The sequence below is a fragment of the Megalobrama amblycephala genome, linkage group LG9 (assembly GCF_018812025.1).
Source record: "Megalobrama amblycephala isolate DHTTF-2021 linkage group LG9, ASM1881202v1, whole genome shotgun sequence".
NCBI lineage: Eukaryota > Metazoa > Chordata > Actinopteri > Cypriniformes > Xenocyprididae > Megalobrama > Megalobrama amblycephala.
Window position 1 is genome coordinate 15388855 of NC_063052.1, and position 23831 is coordinate 15412685.

The 23831-nt window shown below is 39.4% G+C and overlaps 1 protein-coding gene across 1 annotated transcript in view; it reads right to left on the reverse strand.

Moving 5' to 3' along the window:
• Nucleotides 1-23831, reverse strand: part of angpt1 (angiopoietin 1) — a 97277-nt gene that overhangs the window by 3477 nt on the left and 69969 nt on the right. The window contains exons 7-8 of the mRNA XM_048201811.1: nt 23522-23688; nt 3548-3678 (exon numbers count right to left, since the gene is read on the reverse strand). Of these exons, the coding sequence (XP_048057768.1) occupies nt 3548-3678; nt 23522-23688 (298 nt within the window). The remainder of the gene's footprint in view (nt 1-3547; nt 3679-23521; nt 23689-23831) is intronic.

A 23831-nucleotide genomic window follows, 5' to 3' on the forward strand; every position in this document is an offset into this window, starting at 1 on the left:
AAATCAATCCAAAATCACAGCCAATCGGAAGAGCGTGTGGGCGGAGTCTCTCTGCAAGCGCACTGCACTCGCAACCAAATCAATCCAAAATCACAGCCAATCGGAAGAGTGTGTGGGCGGAGTCTCTCTGCAAGCGCACTGCACTCGCAACCAAATCAATCCAAAATCACAGCCAATCGGAAGAGTGTGTGGGCGGAGTCTCTCTACAAGCGCACTGCACTCGCAACCAAATCATTTCAAAATCACAACCAATCGGAAGAGCGTGTGGGCGGAGTCTCTCTGTAAGCGCACTGCACTCGCAACCAAATCAATCCAAAATCACAGCCAATCGGAAGAGCATGTGGGCGGAGTCTCTCTGTAAGCGCACTGCACTCGCAACCAAATCAATCCAAAATCACAGCCAATCGGAAGAGCGTGTGGGCGGAGTCTCTCTACAAGCGCACTGCACTCGCAACCAAATCATTTCAAAATCACAACCAATCGGAAGAGCGTGTGGGCGGAGTCTCTCTGTAAGCGCACTGCACTCGCAACCAAATCAATCCAAAATCACAGCCAATCGGAAGAGCGTGTGGGCGGAGCCTCTCTGTAAGCGCACTGCACTCGCAACCAAATCAATCCAAAATCACAGCCAATCGGAAGAGCGTGTGGGCGGAGTCTCTCTGTAAGCGCACTGCACTCACAACCAAATCAATCCAAAATCACAGCCAATCGGAAGAGCGTGTGGGCGGAGCCTCTCTGTAAGCGCACTGCACTCACAACCAAATCAATCCAAAATCACAGCCAATCGGAAGAGCGTGTGGGCGGAGCCTCTCTGTAAGCTCACTTCACTCACAACCAAATGGGAAAACGATTATTTTTCGGACCCTGCTGACATATATTTGTTCTTGTTTAAAGCACAAACTCACTTTTAATACGTAATTTTGCTTCTCAAGTAAATGTATTTTTATTTAAGAATGTTTAGATATTTCTACAGGAAAACAAGACAAAAATACTGAGGAAGAATCTGGCCCGTTCATTCTATTAGACACGTACACACAAAATGTGCCCACATGAAGGACTTGAGCTTCACTTCACAGGCTCGAATGCCAGAGAGATCTGTGCCATTTTAACAGCCGTCCGTGAGCCAACATCGCTGCCCTTTGTCACGACTCTCACTGACACAGTAAACTGATTGGATGCTGATTGTACTTGTTACTATGCTTCTCATCTCAGGCCTTTATCTGGGCGAGTGCCTCGTCGTCTCTAGGGTACGTGTTTTATAGGCTTGTTAACCACACTGCATAACAAGAAATGAGGCAACAGAATGATAAAAGTTTGATTTCATGATATAAACCAGAGCTGGAACCAATATGTCTTTCATTAAAGCACTTACGCTACAGAATTTAAAGGGTTCTACTTCGAGACTGACGATTTCCGCACTGTTTTTTCATTATAAACTCATTAGAAATCTTTCACCGCGACACTATTCTTTTTTATTAATTGCATTGCCCAAATCCCCTTGCAGATACAGCAGATGTATGCATGTCACCCTACTGTACGGCTCATATTTATTCTCATCCTGATATTAAATATCTCAGAGATGAATCACTGTCAGGGCCCCATTTAGAATTTGGCCACCAAGGACGGAGAAGGTGACGGCAGATCCGAGTGGACAGGGTCTCTCTCAGTGATGCACAGTGTTTTGAGACCCAAGAGCTTCCTGTATGAAACGCAAAAGCTGTCGGTGGTCTGCATCCACTATGGGAGTCCTATACAGATACTTGGTGCTCAGCCCATTCTTCTAAACTCCTCACAGGACGTGGAAGTCCACAAAGACCTCATTACTATGTGCTCAAGGCTTTATGCAGTTCCTCTGCCAAAAAGAACGCATGAGGTGGTTCATGAGGTGTACACAGACACAGACTGTTTAGACTGGATCCTACTGTCTGCACACTTCACAAGACTTTAATACTCACTGGGACAAGAGTCTATGTAGAGAGTAACACTATAGTAGCTATTTAAGTAGTTTATTTGAATCTTTTTTTTAACTGAATGATTCATGACACTCGGTTCCATTAGTGGTTCTTAACTCTTTCCCTGCCTTTGACAAGTTTTTCCGGCAATCCGTGTTTCCATTGTTATGCGGTAGGGGGCGCTGTTACGCATCTTCTGAAATAGTACAGCATCTCCGGATCCAAAAAAAAGCGAAGACGACGATCTTTGTAAACCAGAAGGAGCTGATAGAAGTATTTGACAAAAATGGGATTTTCTCAGCTTTTTGTTCGAAATGTTGCATTTCAACTCCTGAACAAATGACTTTTATAAGCAAGTTCAGTGTGTAACTTTCAATTCCCAAATGAATGACTCTTACGAACCAGTTCTTATTAATGAATCAAAAGCATACAAGTGCATTTTGATTACTGAATTAATGACTCTTATGAGTTGATTCTTTGTAGTGAATCAAAAACACTTGAATGATTCTGTTAGAGTCATTACTGTTTTATCAGACTCACTTTCTGAAGTTATTACTTTGTCATAGTGGCGTCAATTCACCAAAAGCCAAGGTATGGCGAACTCTGAGGACGTCTTCAAATCTTATTCCCTCGACATGACGACTTTGCGTCCAAAGATGAATCATGTATAGCTTTGATCATAACACATTTATGGACCAATGTTATAAGAATGACAGACTTTTAAAGTTCTTTGTTCATCCTTCAACGATTGCCCCCATGTGTAAAACTTGGTGAAAAACAAACACTTTTTTTAAAAAAATAAAATTTTTGTCATTTTGTGTCTATTTTGGCACTTTTTGTAAGTTTGAAGTATATATTTGTAGGAAAGGTCACAAAGTCTCGTGAAAAACAAAAACTTTTCTTCAAATTGTGAATGAAATTACACAGACAGCGAGTAAAGAGTGCATCCTTTATAATCACTGAAGCTGTCAGTCAGCGCAAACTTGTTGAGGGTGAAAACTCAGTGAAAATGACAACTTCACAATGAATCTTTTATTTACATCATGTCTCCGCTCTGTTTTTTATAATGTGAGGATTTGTGCACGTGTAAAACTTAGTAAACATGGGCTAAACAAACTCATTCAGCGTTACTGAGCAACTGGTCACTTACACACCTCTCTCTGATTGGTCATCATGTTCAACAGAAATACATGTGATTGATTACAATACTCAACGCTGCAAAATCACATTGTAAATAGAAACCTTTGCAGCACCACTGAACTTACGCGACACGAATATAACATCCAGATCACTTTAATTTACACAATTACAAATTACAGTATATGTTACGCTTAGTAATGTAATGCTGTTAATCCTGCACTAAAATTATATTACTTTGCATTAATAGAAGTGTTAAGAACTGTCCCTTAGAGTTGCTGAAATTCCCATAATTCGCAGCATTTTACTTCTCCAGTTGTATTGAAACGCTTTTATTCGGCACTAAAGCAATGTCAGCCTCTTCCTGAGAATAATGGGTGATGTATCACTGTAAAAGGAACAAGAAACAAGACTAGAGGGTTGCAATAGATGCTTAAATGAGAAGGTTTCTGCCTTACCCCCGCTGAGCATCAGCGCACACTTGCATGTGCAATTGTCATTGTCCATGTCTTTAGTGCTGAAGTCAGCGCCGTGGATTGCCAGACTGCTCTGCCTGCCCGCCGTCCCGCTGTGGCTCTTCAGGAACAACCTGAGACAGAGGGAGGACAGGGAAAAAAGAAAGACTTTTCAAACAAGGAGGCCTTGAACAAGAAAATTTACAGCCAGAAACATCCATGAGCGATTTATGCAGAGTACCTTTACACTCATGACCCACGTTTCCACTCGGGAGAGTTAGGATCGGTTTTATGCTTTTTTACATGTTCAGCTTTCTTTAGTTAGAGCATGAAAAACCATAAATAGTCTCTCTGAACTCCCTGAAATGCCTCCAGTGCACACTTTAAAAAAACTATTTTTAGTTCATTTTAAGCCAGCCATACAGGAATTTTTAAACAATAGTTGGGTTCAATAAAACTACCCAGCAAGTTGGGTAAACATTTAACCCAACTGCTTGGTCAAAACAACCCAAACTCTGGGATTGTCCATTTTCAACCCAACTTGGGTTGTTTTGAACCCAGAATTTTGTGTAGTGTGTTGAAACTGGCGGTTATTGGCTGTTATAAGAATGACAGACTTCAACGATTGTCCCCATGTGTAAAACTTGGTGAAAAACAAACACTTTTAGTACTTTGTCTATTTTTGTCACTTTTTGTAAGTGTGAAGGTATGTATTTGTAGGAAAGGTCACAAAGTCTCATGAAAAACAAAACCTTTTCTTCAAATTGTGAATGAAATTACACAGACAGCGAGTAAAAAGTGCATCTTTTATAATCACTGAAGCTGTCAGCCCTCGTTGAGGGCGAAAACTCCCGTTTTTATCAATGAAAGTGACAACTTCACAATAAATCTTTTATTTGCATCGTGTCTCCGCTCTGTTTTTTATAATGTGAGGATTTGTGCACGTGTAAAACTTAGTAAACTTGGGCTAAACAAACTCATTCAGGGGCGGGACACTTCCCAAACATGCTCAAAGCACTTGACCAATCACAGCACTCCAGCCGACCAATCAGAGCACATTGTGCTTTTCAGAAGGAGGGGCTTCATAGAGACAGGAACTAAACAGAGCGTTACTGACAGACTGGGAAGAGAGGAGCTGCAACAATGGAGAATATGAGGAAAATAATCAACATTCAAGCAGGAAAACCTGTTCTAGTAGAGAGCAAAAACAAAAGGGCATAATAAGGCCTCTTATTATGCCAAACACATTGGCTGGGAAACCCCATACCATATAATCCAGACAACAAAGCACACTTAGAAACCACACAGAGCGTGAAACTCAACTCCAGCCATCCACACTTGAGGATTTCAACCGCAAATTCACAACCTTCACTTAATGCAGGCTTGGGTTCAAACGCTTAATTTTATGCAGCATTGACGCCCAGATTTTGGTGGTTAAAGGACGGCCTTTGATTCTCCCATCTTGCTTCGTTGTGTCACTCACAGTTCTGCCCAAGGTCTTAACCTGAGGGTTATTACCCCTCTGACTAGTCTTTTTTTATCCAAAGTGTCATAATCTAAGCCAAAAAACTATACTGCGTCGGCATGCCAGCAATGAAAGGAACACCAAATGAAACATGTTCGGCCCACAAAATCATTTCCTGAAAGTCATTGCCACAAATAAGATCAGACAATAGAGAGTGAGCTTTATAAACCTCTTCTAAGATGAATCTTGGAAAGCGACTTGGAAAATGTATTTTAGGGATGTCCAAAGAGGCCAGTGATGCAACAACAGGCATTCGAGGCCAAACGTGTGATTGTCAGACTTATTGTTAAGTGGGATTTTTTTTCAATGTTTTGTTCCTCGCACTTCATCCATCTCTGAGACTTTCTTGTAACAAGCTGCCTAATCACTTTAAAACCACCCACTTCAAATACTGGTTGCAAACATTGTTCGGTGACATCATGCTCATTAAGATGGAGTGCATTGTTGTGGTCTCTAAATAAAGATAAATGGACTGCTTGTTCGCGGTTTCGGCATATGCTCGATGCCAAACCGATGTATTCTGTTCTAGACTACATTTTTACATCCTATATTAAGACACAAGAGCAATACTGATTGTTCAGAAAGACAGCATGATTAACTTATTATGCACAGTTTCATACAAGATGTCAAACTTGTCAACACTCAGATTTTCAGAGGAAATAAACTTCCTCGGATTTGAAGAGCAGACGCAAACTTTGCTGCATAATTTGACTTGTATCTCTGCGTATAATGTCCTTTTTAAAAATATAATTTTCATGTCTTCATAGACATTGGTTATAGGGTACACTCTACAAAACCTGGGTTAAAAACAACCCAAGTTGGGTTGAAAATGGATAAACCCAGCGATTGTGTTTTTTTCCTCTAGTAATTATTAATCTGATTTTTAATTTCCAACCTATTTTGGGTTCATTTTAAGCCAGACATACAGTCATTTTTAAACAATACTTGAGTTAAATAAAACTACCCAGCACGTTGGTCAAACATTTAACCCAACTGCTGGGTTAAAACAGCCCAATTGCTGGAAAAAAACAACCCAATCCCTGGGTTAAAACCTTGATTAACACAACCCAATCGTTGGGTTAAAATAACCCAACTGCCGGGTTAAAACAACCCAATCGCTGTATTAAAACAACCCAAATGCTGGGTTAAAATCTGAGTTAAAACAACCCAATCACTGGGTTAAAACAACCCAACCAACGGGTTAAAACCTTAGGTAAAACAACCCAATCGCTGGGTTAAAGCCTTGGTTAACACAACCCAATCGCTGGGTTAAAATAACCCAACTGCCGGGTTAAAACAACCCAATCACTGGATTAAAACAACCCAAACGCTGGGTTAAAAGCTGAGTTAAAACAACCCAATTGCTGGATTAAAACAAACCAATCACGGGATTAAAACAACCCAATCGCTGGGTTAAAACCTGAGTTAAAAACAACCCAATCACTGGGTTAAAACAACCCAATCGCTGGGTTAAAGCCTTGGTTAACACAACCCAATCGCTGGGTTAAAATAACCCAACTGCCGGGTTAAAACAACCCAATTGCTGGATTAAAACAACCCAATCACTGGATTAAAACAACCCAAACGCTGGGTTAAAAGCTGGGTTAAATCCTTGATTAACACAACCCAATCGCTGGGTTAAAACCCGAGTTAAAAACAACCCAATCACTGGGTTAAAACAACCCAATTTGTTGGGTTAAAACCTGGGGTAAAACAACCCAATCGCTGGGTTAAAACCTTGGTTAACACAACCCAATCGCTGGGTTAAAATAACCCAACTGCCGGGTTAAAACAACCCAATTGCTGGATTAAAACAACCCAATCACAGGATTAAAACAACCCAATCGCTGGGTTAAAACCTTGATTAACACAAACCAATCGCTGGGTTAAAACCAGAGTTAAAAACAACCCAATCACTGGGTTAAAACAACCCAATTTGTTGGGTTAAAACCTGGGGTAAAACAACCCAATCGCTGGGTTAAAACCTTGGTTAACACAACCCAATCGCTGGGTTAAAATAACCCAACTGCCGGGTTAAAACAACCCAATTGCTGGATTAAAACAACCCAAACGCTGGGTTAAAACCTGAGTTAAAACAACCCAATCACTGGGTAAAAACAACTCAGATTTGAATAGTTTGGGGTCGGTAAGACTTTTCAATATGATGATTTAATGCTAATTTCAGATGATTATCAATGTTGAAATCTGTTTAATATTTTTATGGAAACTGTGATACTTTTTTTTTTTTTTCAGGATTGTTTGATGAATAGAAAGTAAAAAAATCAATTTATTTGAAACGGAAATTACTGTCACTTTTGATCAATTTAATGCATCCTTGCAGTCTTTTTAATGGTAATGTAAATGGATAGATATGAAGGTGCTTTTCTACAGTGCTCTCTGTTTGTATTGTATCACCACAGCTTCAAGCAGGCCGACCGAAAGTGTCTGAGTTCACAGAAGAGCAGCAGACTTGTGTGTCCCACTAATGTCACGCTCTGACCTCTGCTTCAGTCTGAACTCAAACATCTACAGCCAACAGGACACAGTTCATCTAGACTTCTTCTCACCAGCCTTAATGAACTTTTGCTGAATCAGTCCAAGCCTTACTTGGAAAAGCTGTGATGAAAACCGAGAATGGAATGAGATTTATTTGGTGTTTCACAACAGCAGCCCAGGGGAAGCGTTCTGGTGTCCGGTCATTTTATTTTCCTAATATGAAATGATGGCAGTTTGGTAACGTTCCTCACCGGATGATGTTTATGCAGAGTAAAAGAGGATGTATGGATGTTTTTCTTGTTGAAATCTGATGATGAAATCATGAACATGCTCCACAAACCTGAACTGTTGTTCAGCAACACAGACTAAAAGAGTTGAAACGCACAAACAGGCTTTCTTATTTTTGTTTTGCTTTTCATTAAAAATATCTAAACAATTCTTAAATCAAGATTAATTTACTTGAGGAGCAAAATGAATTAAGAACTGGGTTAATGGAAAGTAAAACATATAATTAATAAAAACTGTGTAGACAGTTAAAAAAAAAAAAAAAAAAAAAAAAAAAAACTTGTCATATAAATGTTACTAAATGAGTTACTAAAACTTTAACAAGAATTTGCATGAAAACAGAAAATATACAAATAAAAAGTAAATTAATAAAAACTATAATAGCATCACAATGATACTAAAATAACACTGATTAAACTATGAATTCATGTTTTCTCTGGACAAAAAGAATCAAAATGAAGTGAATTTGTGCTTAAAACAAGAACAAATATCTGCCAACTTCATTCAAAGGAAAAATAAGATAATTTTTTTCTGACTCCACTGACAGATATTTATTCTTGTTTTAAGCACAAACCCACTTCATTTTCATGATTTTTTTATCAGAAAAAAAAAAGACTTAAAGGGGTCATGGCATGAGAAATCAAATTTGTCTTGATATTTTGACATATAAAAACAAACATCCTTCAAGTTTCACAGCTTAAAACATCCTCCTCATCATAAACAAAGATTTTATTTAATGAAGATCGAAAAAATGGCTTGTTTGGATATTGCAGGATCTGTGACATCACACTGGCAAATGCATTTGCATATGCCCGCCTCCAGAGCAAGACATCGACCAATAGTTATACATCATTGCACCACAGGCCCCGCCCACTGGCATTCAGTCAATTAACAGCTGACATTTGTGAGCGTCGCGTCATGTTCGGAGCGTTTTGTAAACGAGGCACAGTGTAAAAGAGTTTATTGGACACCAGCCTGGTCTCATTGTTAATACGTAACGTTCAAAGACACAAAACATACATTTTGGTACGTTTAGAAAGGTGCTAAAACGTACAATATTGACGTAATTATGGCACTAAAACGTAAAAATACTTAAGTTTTTACAGCGAAAAAATTTATGTTGTGCTTTGGTGTATCTTCTGGTTGTATTGTAAGTCATTGCATAGGAAAAAAAATCGGACAGCAAACAAACTAAATATTACAAAATTACGGAAGAGGATTAGGGCCAAGCAATAATAAAAAAATAAAACCATCTTGAGATTAAAGTTGTTAAATTTCGAGAAAAAATTCGAAATAAAATGTTGAGAACAAACTCATTAAATTACGAGAAAAAACTCGTTAAATTTCGAGAAAAAAGTCGTTAAATTTCGAGAAAAAAGTTGAGATAAAATGTTGAGAATAAAGTCATTAAATTACGAGAAAAAAGTCGTTAGATTATGAGAACAAACTCGTTAAATTTCAAGAAAAAAGTCGAGATAAAATGTTGAGAATAAACTCGTTAAATTTCGAGAAAAAACTCGTTAAATTTTGAGAAAAAACTCGTTAAATTTCAATAAAAAAGTCAAGATAAAATGTTGAGAATAAACTCGTTAAATTACGAGAAAAAAACTCGTTAAATTTCGAGAAAAAAGTCGAGATAAAATGTTGAGAATAAACTTGTTAAATTACGAGAAAAAACTCGTAAAATTTTGAGAAAAAGGTAGAGATAAAATGTTGAGAATAAATTCATTAAATTACGAGAAAAAAACTCGTTAAATTTCGAGAAAAAAGTCGAGATAAAATGTTGAGAATAAACTTGTTAAATTACGAGAAAAAACTCGTTAAATTTTGAGAAAAAGGTAGAGATAAAATGTTGAGAAAAAACTCGTTAAATTACGAGAAAAAAGTCGAGATAAAATGTTGAGAATAAACTCGTTAAATTACGAGAAAAAACTTGTTAAATTTCAAGAAAAAAGTCGAGATAAAATGTTGAGAATAAACTCGTTAAATTACGAGAAAAAACTCGATAAATTTTGAGAAAAAAGTCGTTAAATTTTGAGAAAAATGTCATTAAATTTTGAGAAAAAAGTCGAGATAAAATGTTGAGAATGAAGTCATTAAATTACGAGAAAAAAGTCGTTAAATTACGAGAAAAAAGTTGTTAAATTTCGAGAAAAAAAGTCGAAATAAAATGTTGAGAATAAAGTCATTAAATTACGAGAAAAAAGTTGTTAGATTATGAGAAAAAACTTGTTAAATTTCGAGAAAAAAGTCTAGATAAAATGTTGAGAATAAACTCGTTAAATTACGAGAAAATTTGCAATTTTTTTTACATTTCAAGAAAAAAGTCGAGATAAAATGTTGAGAATAAACTCGTTAAATTACGAGAAAAAAGTTGTTACATTTCGAGAAAAAAAGTCGAAATAAAATGTTGAGAATAAAGTCATTAAATTACGAGAAAAAAGTCGTTAGATTATGAGAAAAAACTTGTTAAATTTCAAGAAAAAAAGTCTAAATAAAATGTTGAGAATAAACTCGTTAAATTATGAGAAAAAACTCGTTAAATTTAGAGAAAAAGGTCGAGATAAAATGTTAAATTTTATCGAGGTTATTCTCAACATTTTATTTCGACTTTTTTCTCGAAATTTAACAACTTTAATCTCGAGATGGTTTTATTTTTTTATTATTGCTTGGCCCTAATCCTCTCCCGTACAAAATGGTTAAACAAATGCTTTGTCTGTAAATGACGGTTTTATATGGATAATGTTTTCAAAACACTGATACGGTTTCCTATGCAGTGACGTCAGCCGGTGTTTATTGACGAGCTGCACCTTAAAAACGGATCATTTCAGACAGAGGCTCAGAATTAGGGTTGAAAAAATACTGAGGAAGAACAAACACAGTCCTGAGTGCCATAGGGGTCCATGTGTCACGGCCTCCTTTGATCAAAGAATTCCTTGCCAAAGACTGAAAATAAAAAGCCTTATATATCGCTTCCTCTCGGCGGCTGTGGGATGTCAAAACTCATCACGTTAGCGCAGTGTGATAAGCAAGCGTGAGGCCCACCATGATCGGCTCCTGCCGTACGCATTAAATCCGTCACGTCCCATCGGAAACATTCAACGATCCTGCAGCGGCGGTATTTCTTTAATTTGGTCATGTGACTGTGGAATTTAAGCTGCTTCTGGAAACTTAATAAAGTTACACTGCAAAAAATTATGTTCTTCCTCTGTATTTCTCTCTTGTACAAATATCTAAACATTCTTAAATCAGGATGCATTTACTGGAGAAGCAAAAAGATTGTTTTCTGGAAAATGGCTTTAAAGTTCATTTTCATCTCACAGGTGACTTTGACAATTGCTCTATTTTACTGTTACTGCTTTTTGACCTCATTTAGAAACAACATTGAGCAAATCATGTTCAAAAGTTGGCTGTCAATAAAGGAGATCTTTGAAATGTGTCTGTGTGTCGTTTTGCTGACAGCACTCTGGAAGAGCGCGGTGATATTGATAGTACACACTTTTTATGTTTCAGCAGAGAGTTCACAGCCGACAGCGTGTTTGTGCCAAGACCTCCATACGAAATTCACACCAGACACACCAGAAGAGATCTTTGCAAAATCTGTGGATTTCAAACTTGGCTGGATGAAAGAGATATTAAATCAAGATCATTTCATCTGCTTCAAGAACAAACCTATACAGCGCCAATTACAGGGTTAGTTCACCCAAAAATGAAAATTCAGTCATTTATTACTCACCCTCATGCTGTTCCACACCTGTAAGACCTTCGTTCATCTTCAGAACACAAATTAAGATATTTTTGATGAAATCCGATGGCTCAGTGAGGCCTGCATAGCCAGCAATGATATTTCCTCTCTCAAGATCCATTAATGTACTAAAAACATATTTAAATCGGTTCATGTGAGTACAGTGGTTCAATATTAATATTATAAATTAATGGATCTTGAGAGAGGAAATGTCATTGCTCCCTATGCAGGCCTCACTGAGCCATCGGATTTCATCAAAAATATCTTAATTTGTGTTCTGAAGATTAACGAAGGTCTTACGGGTGTGGAACGACATGAGGGTGAGTAATTAATGACAGAATTTTAATTTTTGGGTGAACTAACCCTTTAAGTGTCTTGAAACATACGTTAACCTCATTGCAATAAATAAATAAATAACACATTAAACAAAAACAATAGAAAACAAAACATAAAAAGCATTAAAAAAAACAAAACGTTTTTGTTTTCATCACCTCACTGGATTTGACCATACACATTGAGAATTAGTTCTTCTATTTTAAAACGGTTTTTAAAAACAAAGTCAAGGACACTGTGAGCAGTAAACCATTTCAATATTGAAGCTCCAGTGAGTATTTTTTGGCTGTTAGCCTTCTTTAAAAATGAGTTTCTTTGCCCTGAGTTACTCTGCACCTCATTCTCTCTCCTAAATTAAAGCTTAAAACATATTTTATTCCAAACACCCACACAAACACACACTCATGCTAAGAAGATCAGTAGAGCTGGAGCATGTTTTGGAGGCCGGTCCCCATCGTGAGATGCCAGACTGCCAGTTTCTACCAGACTTTTTAACTAGGTTAACCAGCAAGACTTAATGAATCAGCTCCACTGGTAAACACTGTGGCTCTCTGGCACAAACCAGCCTGGACTGAGCTGGTCCTCTCAGCAGGGATTCACACACTCCACTCCATCAATATACAAAGCAGCCGTGTAAACACAGGCGGAGTCTGGGAGTCTGTCAGTGTTGTGGGCATTGGCTCTGGGTCAGTGGCATCCGGCCCAGGAATATGAACAAGATTGACCTCCGGCATGACCCCATCCCACAGGGAAAACAAGGCTGTGGCAGCACTGACCTACACTCTTAGAAGAAACAGTTCAGTTGGTCTTTATTTCGATAGTCCACTTGAGACATTCTACTAACTGTAACGTCGCTGTCAAGTGGAAAATATTTATCTCCATATTTTTAAATAAATCATTACTATCGGTAACATCTCTCTGTGGGTTTTGCAAATATTTAACCAATAAAACAGCTTGTGACATTGTAACACCATTGGATCCTCAAACTGTCAATCAAACCTCATAACTCCGCCCCTCTGCAATGCAAGAAGAACCAGAGTTCTAAATAGAACCCCAAACTGTCAATCAAACCTCATAACTCTGCCCCTCTGCAATGCAAGAAGAACCATAGAGTTCTAAATAGAACCCCAAACTGTCAATCAAACCTGATAACTCCGCCCCTCTGCAATGCAAGAAGAACCAGAGTTCTAAATAGAACCCCAAACTGTCAATCAAACCTCATAACTCTGCCCCTCTGCAATGCAAGAAGAACCATAGTTCTAAATAGAACCCCAAACTGTCAATCAAACCTCATAACTCTGCCCCTCTGCAATGCAAGAAGAACCATAGAGTTCTAAATAGAACCCCAAACTGTCAATCAAACCTCATAACTCCGCCCCTCTGCAATGCAAGAAGAACCATAGAGTTCTAAATAGAACCCCAAACTGTCAATCAAACCTGATAACTCCGCCCCTCTGCAATGCAAGAAGAACCAGAGTTCTAAATAGAACCCCAAACTGTCAATCAAACCTCATAACTCCGCCCCTCTGCAATGCAAGAACCATAGAGTTCTAAATAGAACCTCAAACTGTCAATCAAACCTCATAACTCCGCCCCTCTGCAATGCAAGAAGAACCATAGAGTTCTAAATAGAACCCCAAACTGTCAATCAAACCTGATAACTCCGCCCCTCTGCAATGCAAGAAGAACCAGAGTTCTAAATAGAACCCCAAACTGTCAATCAAACCTCATAACTCCGCCCCTCTGCAATGCAAGAACCATAGAGTTCTAAATAGAACCTCAAACTGTCAATCTAACCTCATAACTCCGCCCCTCTGCAATGCAAGAAGAACCAGAGTTCTAAATAGAACCCCAAACTGTCAATCAAACCTCATAACTCCGCCCCTCTGCAATGCAAGAACCATAGAGTTCTAAATAGAACCCCAAACTGTCAATCAAACCTCATAACTCCGCCCCTCTGCAATGCAAGAAGAACCACAGAGTTCTAAATAGAACCCCAAACTGTCAATCAAACCTCATAACTCCGCCCCTCTGCAATGCAAGAAGAACCACAGAGTTCTAAATAGAACCCCAAACTGTCAATCAAACCTCATAACTCCGCCCCTCTGCAATGCAAGAAGAACCATAGAGTTCTAAATAGAACCCCAAACTGTCAATCAAACCTCATAACTCAGCCCCTCTGCAATGCAAGAAGAACCATAGAGTTCTAAATAGAACCCCACGGAACCTTTTGTATCCTTGTGTAGTTTCACCCTATTTTCAGCTGGTTAAACTTAGAAATGAAAGTTCACCTGCTGCCTTAAAAATCTGAGTTAACTCAACTAAACATAAGTTAACTCAACTTGAAGATAAGCTTTGTTTCAACTCACAAATAGTCAAGACAATACATAACTTTAAGTTTAAATTTAAACTTAAAATAATGCATTGTCTTGACTATTTTTGAGTTGAAACAAAGCTTATCTTCAAGTTGAGTTAACTCACATTTTTAAGGCAGCAGGTGAACTTTCATTTCTAAGTTTAACCAGCTAAAATGTTTTACAGTGTAGAAACAAAACACTGCACTCTCCCAAATTCCAACTCACATAAAACATTATCAGATTGAATTCATTTTGAATTATGGTCAAATATCATTTTTCAGCTTCTCTTTAATGGAGTATCTGGATAAAATGCTTCTGCTCGGCTGGAGATTGGCAATGTAATTTATGATCACATTCAATATAGTGATGTAGAGCACTGTATAGGTGCCAAACTAACATTACCAGCGCTGATCTTTAGAAGCAATTACGCTCAAGATCCATTTAGCTGATTGTTACACTCGCCGAAATGAAGGAGCTTCAGGATTCATAAGCAGTGTAAACACGACTGTAATAAGAGCTGGTGTTTATCAGCAGCATCTCACAATCGTCAGGAAATTAAATACACAATATAAATGGTGCAATGGGTATTTTTTCTCATTTCTCATGTCACTGTTCTCTCTTCCTGAACTTGCCTTTTCAACATTATTTATGTATTTATTTATTATGTTTTTAAGCATGAAAGTGGCTTGTTTTTTCCTGCCTCCAGATATTATAAACCTACTTATATGAAATGGTCAGATAAACATATACATATGCATCTTTGTGTATATGTTCTATATATATTTCCTTCACTCTTATGTATTTCTCTTCATCCTATTAATATCATATTTTCTAGCGAGTGTAGTGTAGCAGTCATTGATCATTTTCACATTCGCTGTCATGGTCTGTGTATTCAGTGCTCCTGAAAACTGTTGTAGTTTCCATTGCACAAGCCTAAAAAGTGTATATCGGGCAGAGCTGTGGTCAGTTAGCGCCACCGAGGCGTATAGCATTACCCTGAGATAGCTGTAGATAACTAGACCTGAGGTTTACCAGAAGAATGCACAAGACCTGGAAAAAATATATATAGTTGGAAAGATTGTTTTTTTCCATGCCAAAGTCAGATTTTCATCTTGTTTGAGCGTTTACACTAGAGTATATCTCAAAATACACTTGATTTTTTTGCTGAAATTTTCTTGACTTAACTTCATATTGTAGTACAAAGGTTAAAAACACACACACACGCACGCACGCACACACACACACACACACACACACACACACACACACACACACACACACACACACATATATATATATAGTAGTGTGCATATTAACATTATCAGAATAATATATAAAAAGTGACTAAGGAATAATAAAAATGATCTCAGTTTAACCGTAACATTAGAGATTTACTATTGAAATGATTAAAGTGTCAAGTCTAATAAACATTTGTAATGTCACTGTCTAATAATGCTGACTGATTTGTTGGATCACACCTCTCACTCCCCTCACAAACCCACAATTATTGCCTCGGACCTTTGCACAAACTTGGTTACATGAAGAAAAAAAGAGATCGTCATTATTTGAAATTTATTGTGCTGAGCATGGTATACTTTCAGCCAAGTGCTCTTTGTTCACTTCAACCTTTACCCTGTGTGTAGTTTGGAAATCATTAGGACCAAAGAAAGGTAATAAACTTGACAGTTTCTCCTATTCATGATTTAGGCTTTGGGATTACGCTCCACTATTTCTGTGAGCAATTACTGCTGTTCTAATACCGACGCTTTTAGCTTTAAATGTAGGCAAATGCCTAAAAAGTGGCTGGCAAATATTTCCTGACTGGAAAGTCTCCACGTTGTTTCTGAAAAATAGAAATGCTTGTGCGTTGTAATATGTTAAGCTTTAAATTATCCTTTGTGGATTCATGCACACGCTTGCAGAATTTTAAAGTGATTTTATGTGCCATGTCCGCACTGTGTGTGTGTGTGTGTGCATGTGCATATTGTACAGTATGTGTGTGTAAATTAAGCACAACTGGATCCTGATATGCTGGTGAACCCGCCAAGCTACTTAAATAAAATTTACTCGCCCTCATGTCATTCCAAACCTGATTTCTTTCTTCTGTGGAACACAAAAGAAGGTATTTTAAAAAAACAAGTCTCACACTGCATCCAAAATGGCATAGTACATATAGCAATTAGATTGAAACTTGCTTTTTGAGTGTAAAAAAAATATATTCTATATAGTATGAATGTAATGTTGTCATGTTGCCATCATCATGTGACCTACCAGCGTCAGTAGGCTATTTTTTGAATACTACATGTATTCTGACATGATGATATTCTGACAACCTACTTGTTACGATCATCAGCTGGAGTGCCTTTGATTGCAAAATGACGTAAGATATTAAGTTTTGGTTCCTGAAAAATAAAATATCAAAATAAATTGTTTTTTACATATACTTTGATTTAACATCCCAGCGCTTGGGAAGTTTTTGTGTTACACAGATCCTGGGTCAGACGTAACAACCCAGTGTTTGAGTAGTTTTTGCGTTACACAGATCCTGGGTCAGATATAACAATCCAGTGTTTGGGTACTTTTGTGTTACACAGATCCTGGGTCAGACGTAACAACCCAGTGTTTGGGAAGTTTTGTGTTACACAGATCCTGGGTCAGACGTAACAACCCAGCGTTTGGGTAGTTTTTGCATTACACAGATCCTGGGTCAGACGTAACAACCCAGTGTTTGGGTAGTTTTGTGTTACACAGATCCTGGGTCAGACGTAACAACCCAGTGTTTGGGTAGTTTTGTGTTACACAGATCCTGGGTCAGACGTAACAACCCAGCATTTGGGTAGTTTTTGCATTACACAGATCCTGGGTCAGATGTAACAACCCAGTGTTTGGGTAGTTTTGTGTTACACAGATCCTGGGTCAGACGTAACAACCCAGTGTTTGGGTAGTTTTGTGTTACACAGATCCTGGGTCAGACGTAACAATCCAGTGTTTGGGTAGTTTTGTGTTAACCAGATCCTGGGTCAGACGTAACAACCCAGCGTTTGGGTAGTTTTTGCATTACACAGATCCTGGGTCAGACGTAACAACCCAGTGTTTGGGTAGTTTTTGCATTACACAGATCCTGGGTCAGACGTAACAATCCAGTGTTTGGGTAGTTTTGTGTTACACAGATCCCGGGTCAGACGTAACAACCCAGCGTTTGGGTAGTTTTTGCATTACACAGATCCTGGGTCAGACGTAACAACCCAGTGTTTGGGTAGTTTTTGTGTTACACAGATCCTGGGTCAGACGTAACAACCCAGCGTCTGGGTAGTTTTTGCATTACAGAGATCCTGGGTCAGACGTAACAACCCAGTGTTTGGGTGTTTTTTGTGTTACACAGATTCTGGGTCAGATGTAACAACCCAGTGTTTGGGTAGTTTTTGTGTTTACACAGATCCTGGGTCAGACATAACAACCCAGTGTTTGGGTAGTTTTTGTGTTAACCAGATCCTGGGTCAGACGTAACAACCCAGTGTTTGGGTAGTTTTTGTGTTTACACAGATCCTGGGTCAGACGTAACAACCCAGTGTTTGGGTAGTTTTTGTGTTAACCAGATCCTGGGTCAGACGTAACAACCCAGCGTTTGGGTAGTTTTTGCGTTACACAGATCCTGGGTCAGATGTAACAACCCAGTGTTTGGGTAGTTTTTGCGTTACACAGATCCTGGGTCAGATGTAACAGCCCAGTGTTTGGGTAGTTTTTGTGTTACACAGATCCTGGGTCAGACGGAACAACCCAGCGTCTGGGTAGTTTTTGCGTTACGCAGATCCTGGGTCAGATGTAACAACCCAGCGTTTGGGTAGTTTTTGCGTTACACAGATCCTGGGTCAGACGTTACAACCCAGCGTTTGGGTGTTTTTTGTGTTACACAGATCCTGGGTCAGACGTAACAACCCAGTGTTTGGGTAGTTTTTGTGTTAACCAGATCCTGGGTCAGATGTAACAATCCAGTGTTTGGGCAGATTTTGTGTTACACAGATCCTGGGTCAGACGTAACAACCAAGCGTTTGGGTAGTTTTTTGTGTTACACAGATCCTGGGTCAGACGGAACAACCCAGCGTTTGGGTAGTTTTTGCGTTACACAGATCCAGGGTCAGACGTAACAACCCAGCGTTTGGGTAGTTTTTGCATTACACAGATCCTGGGTCAGACGTAACAACCCAGTGTTTGGGTAGTTTTTGTGTTAACCAGATCCTGGGTCAGATGTAACAATCCAGTGTTTGGGCAGATTTTGTGTTACACAGATCCTGGGTCAGACGTAACAACCCAGCGTTTGGGTAGTTTTTGCGTTACACAGATCCTGGGTCAGACGTAACAACCCAGCGTTTGGGTAGTTTTTGCGTTACACAGATCCTGGGTCAGATGTAACAACCCAGTGTTTGGGTAGTTTTTGCGTTACACAGATCCTGGGTCAGATGTAACAGCCCAGCGTTTGGGTAGTTTTTGTGTTACACAGATCCTGGGTCAGACGTAACAACCCAGTGTTTGGGTAGTTTTTGTGTTAACCAGATCCTGGGTCAGATGTAACAATCCAGTGTTTGGGCAGATTTTGTGTTACACAGATCCTGGGTCAGACGTAACAACCAAGCGTTTGGGTAGTTTTTTGTGTTACACAGATCCTGGGTCAGACGGAACAACCCAGCGTTTGGGTAGTTTTTGCGTTACACAGATCCAGGGTCAGACGTAACAACCCAGCGTTTGGGTAGTTTTTGCATTACACAGATCCTGGGTAAGACGTAACAACCCAGTGTTTGGGTGTTTTTTGTGTTACACAGATTCTGGGTCAGATGTAACAACCCAGTGTTTGGGTAGTTTTTGTGTTTACACAGATCCTGGGTCAGACGTAACAACCCAGTGTTTGGGTAGTTTTTTGTGTTACACAGATCCTGGGTCAGACGGAACAACCCAGCGTTTGGGTAGTTTTTGCGTTACACAGATCCTGGGTAAGACGTAACAACCCAGTGTTTGGGTGTTTTTTGTGTTACACAGATTCTGGGTCAGATGTAACAACCCAGTGTTTGGGTAGTTTTTGTGTTTACACAGATCCTGGGTCAGACGTAACAACCCAGTGTTTGGGTAGTTTTTGTGTTAACCAGATCCTGGGTCAGACGTAACAACCCAGTGTTTGGGTAGTTTTTGTGTTAACCAGATCCTGGGTCAGACGTAACAACCCAGTGTTTGGGTAGTTTTTGTGTTACACAGATCCTGGGTCAGACGTAACAACCCAGTGTTTGGGTAGTTTTTGTGTTAACCAGATCCTGGGTCAGACGTAACAACCCAGCGTTTGGGTAGTTTTTGCGTTACACAGATCCTGGGTCAGATGTAACAACCCAGTGTTTGGGTAGTTTTTGCGTTACACAGATCCTGGGTCAGATGTAACAGCCCAGCGTTTGGGTAGTTTTTGTGTTACGCAGATCCTGGGTCAGACGGAACAACCCAGCGTCTGGGTAGTTTTTGCGTTACGCAGATCCTGGGTCAGATGTAACAACCCAGCGTTTGGGTAGTTTTTGTGTTAACCAGATCCTGGGTCAGACATAACAACCCAGTGTTTGGGTAATTTTTGTGTTAACCAGATCCTGGGTCAGATGTAACAATCCAGTGTTTGGGTAGATTTTGTGTTAACCAGATCCTGGGTCAGATGTAACAATTCAGTGTTTGGGTAGATTTTGTGTTACACAGATCCTGGGTCAGACGTAACAACCAAGCGTTTGGGTAGTTTTTTGTGTTACACAGATCCTGGGTCAGACGGAACAACCCAGCGTTTGGGTAGTTTTTGCGTTACACAGATCCTGGGTCAGATGTAACAACCCAGTGTTTGGGTAGTTTTTGCATTACACAGATCCTGCATCAGATGTAACAGCCCAGCGTTTGGGTAGATTTTGTGTTGCACAGATCCTGGGTCAGACGTAACAACCCAGCGTTTGGGTGTTTTTTGTGTTACACAGATCCTGGGTCAGACGTAACAACCCAGTGTTTGGGTAGTTTTTGCGTTACACAGATCCAGGGTCAGACGTAACAACCCAGCGTTTGGGTAGTTTTTGCGTTACACAGATCCTGGGTCAGACGTAACAACCCAGTGTTTGGGTGTTTTTTGTGTTACACAGATTCTGGGTCAGACGTAACAACCCAGTGTTTGGGTAGTTTTTGTGTTAACCAGATCCTGGGTCAGACGTAACAACCCAGTGTTTGGGTAGTTTTTGTGTTAACCAGATCCTGGGTCAGACGTAACAACCCAGCGTTTGGGTAGTTTTTGCGTTACACAGATCCTGGGTCAGACGTAACAACCAAGCGTTTGGGTAGTTTTTTGTGTTACACAGATCCTGGGTCAGACGTAACAACCCAGCGTTTGGGTAGTTTTTGCGTTACACAGATCCTGGGTCAGACGGAACAACCCAGCGTCTGGGTAGTTTTTGCGTTACGCAGATCCTGGGTCAGATGTAACAACCCAGCGTTTGGGTAGTTTTTGTGTTAACCAGATCCTGGGTCAGACATAACAACCCAGTGTTTGGGTAATTTTTGTGTTAACCAGATCCTGGGTCAGATGTAACAATCCAGTGTTTGGGTAGATTTTGTGTTAACCAGATCCTGGGTCAGATGTAACAATTCAGTGTTTGGGTAGATTTTGTGTTACACAGATCCTGGGTCAGACGTAACAACCAAGCGTTTGGGTAGTTTTTTGTGTTACACAGATCCTGGGTCAGACGGAACAACCCAGCGTTTGGGTAGTTTTTGCGTTACACAGATCCTGGGTCAGATGTAACAACCCAGTGTTTGGGTAGTTTTTGCATTACACAGATCCTGCATCAGATGTAACAGCCCAGCGTTTGGGTAGATTTTGTGTTGCACAGATCCTGGGTCAGACGTAACAACCCAGCGTTTGGGTGTTTTTTGTGTTACACAGATCCTGGGTCAGACGTAACAACCCAGTGTTTGGGTAGTTTTTGCGTTACACAGATCCAGGGTCAGACGTAACAACCCAGCGTTTGGGTAGTTTTTGCGTTACACAGATCCTGGGTCAGACGTAACAACCCAGTGTTTGGGTGTTTTTTGTGTTACACAGATTCTGGGTCAGACGTAACAACCCAGTGTTTGGGTAGTTTTTGTGTTAACCAGATCCTGGGTCAGACGTAACAACCCAGTGTTTGGGTAGTTTTTGTGTTAACCAGATCCTGGGTCAGACGTAACAACCCAGCGTTTGGGTAGTTTTTGCGTTACACAGATCCTGGGTCAGACGTAACAACCAAGCGTTTGGGTAGTTTTTTGTGTTACACAGATCCTGGGTCAGACGTAACAACCCAGCGTTTGGGTAGTTTTTGCGTTACACAGATCCTGAGTCAGACGTAACAACCCAGTGTTTGTGTGGCAGGTCCCCCACTGAACGCGAGCCATCTCCGGCATGAGATCCAGTGGCATTATGGTGGAAACAGGACAACAGAGACTGGTCCGTTACACTTGAATTACTTCTAAATGTTTCATTTTTACTTCTAATATTTGCTAAACGAGCTGGTTGTGTGGAGTATTTAAAAAAAAAAAAAAGTTTATAATGTTCATTTTTGGGTCTACTAGCCTGTAACTAATTTAACCTACCTTCCTCTTCCTTAGAGAGTCTATGTCTGCCTAAACCAGAACACAAACCACACTGGAAAAATCCTTCACATAAAAAAAAAAAAAATCAGGCTGTAAACATTTTGCTGTCGCTGCTGGGATTTAAAAGCACTCGTACCAGATAGGCATATCTTCATAGTGCATCTACAGGTTGTGCTTTTTATATACACAAAGTAAAAAGGTTGTCAGGTTGGAATCTGAAGGTCTAATCTGAATTTCCAGAAGTAGCAACCTCTTGCACACTTTGTGTTTGGCCAAAGAAAGGGATTGTATTCTCAAGAGGCAGTGAGTGATTACCATAGCATAACAGTTCAAGAGAACAAATCTATTTTTAGAGATGAGAATGCTGATTAGATTCCTGAAACTCTTCACCAGCACAGGCCACTACGGGCCGGCCAAGTGTGCAGGACGCCACGGACCGCCGGCCTGCTGAGATGCACAGATCTGAAGCGTTTGTAGGTGAACACCTGCCTGTGCCTGAGATACAAAGACTGCTTGTACTCTTTTTCTTTTCTTTTTTTTTGTATAGAAATCTAAGTGGTTAATAGGGCTGAAAAAGGGGGAGCGTTTGGTGTGACACGTAACCCTATTTCAACCCCAGATGGAACAAATAGCTTGATTCCTCCCCATAGTTTCATCCATGAAAAGCATTAATAGATCCCACAGAGAGTAAAACTATGAATGAACGCATGAACTTGAGGAATAACCACACTTTTATCTCATATCTCATCTGTGATGTTCCCACAATCAAATATTATAATGCAATATATAACTCTGCAATAACTCTTTTCTGCAATATTATAGACTTCTAAATCAGCATATTAGAAGGATCATGTGACACTGAAGACTGGAGTAATGATGCTGAAAATTCAGCTTTGATCACAGGAATAAATTATACTTTACTATATATTCACATAGAAAACTGCTATTTTAGATTGTAAAAATATTTCACAATTTTTACTATAGGGTCATTCTGTGTCAAATCAACCAAAGTTTAGAAACTTCCCCGGCTCACATTTTTGATTTTAATATTTTTTTCTGAAGAAATATAAACATAAATAGTGATGAAAGCCAAAATATTAAATGTCACAGATTTATATTTACTGCATAATCCACCATTTTGTAGAGGGGGGTCAAAATGACAATTTTCACCTGAGATTTGGAGCCATTTTACAGGGGTGAAAAGATGGCAGCATCATTAGTTTATTTTTACACAGAGATTGGTAAGTCTATATGTAAAATATGTTAACTTTAGCAATCTTTGTTTCATTATATGCCAACAGTGACAGTTCAAAAATGGGAAAAAAGCACTTCTTGTGTTTTTTGCCTGAAGTTTGCATGCCTGTAACTCAAGAAGTATTAAAGATATCTTAAAATCCTTTTACATTCTGGTTCTTAACAAACTTTTCTTTTGGTATCTTCATTTTAAAGGCCCTCGATGGTTCAATCCCAGAGATATGGAGATCTTAATGCGGCTCCATGAGTAAATTGTTGTCAAAAACCAAATGTGGGTCATTTTGCATGCAGCTGATACTGAATATCATATATATATAAATAATGCATTAAAAATAATGAAGAGCAGAAAGTACCTGTAATTGTGTTTTTCACTGTCGATGTGGAAACTGTCATACTGAGAGAAGGCCTGGTGTCCATCCCAGTCGGTCAGCTCCACACGGAGGGCAAACTGCCTCTGATTGGTCAGAATGTACACAAACTCGTTTCCCAGCCAGTGCTCAGCCGACACGCTCCCAAAGCCCTAGAAGAGAGGGTGGACTCCGGGTCAATTTAACTATCGACTCGGGTCACGGGAGGCCTTGGATGAGGCAGTGGGAAAGAAAATCCCATCCAAAATATTTCAAGCCTAATAGAATCAACACAGGGATGGAATTCCACAATTCA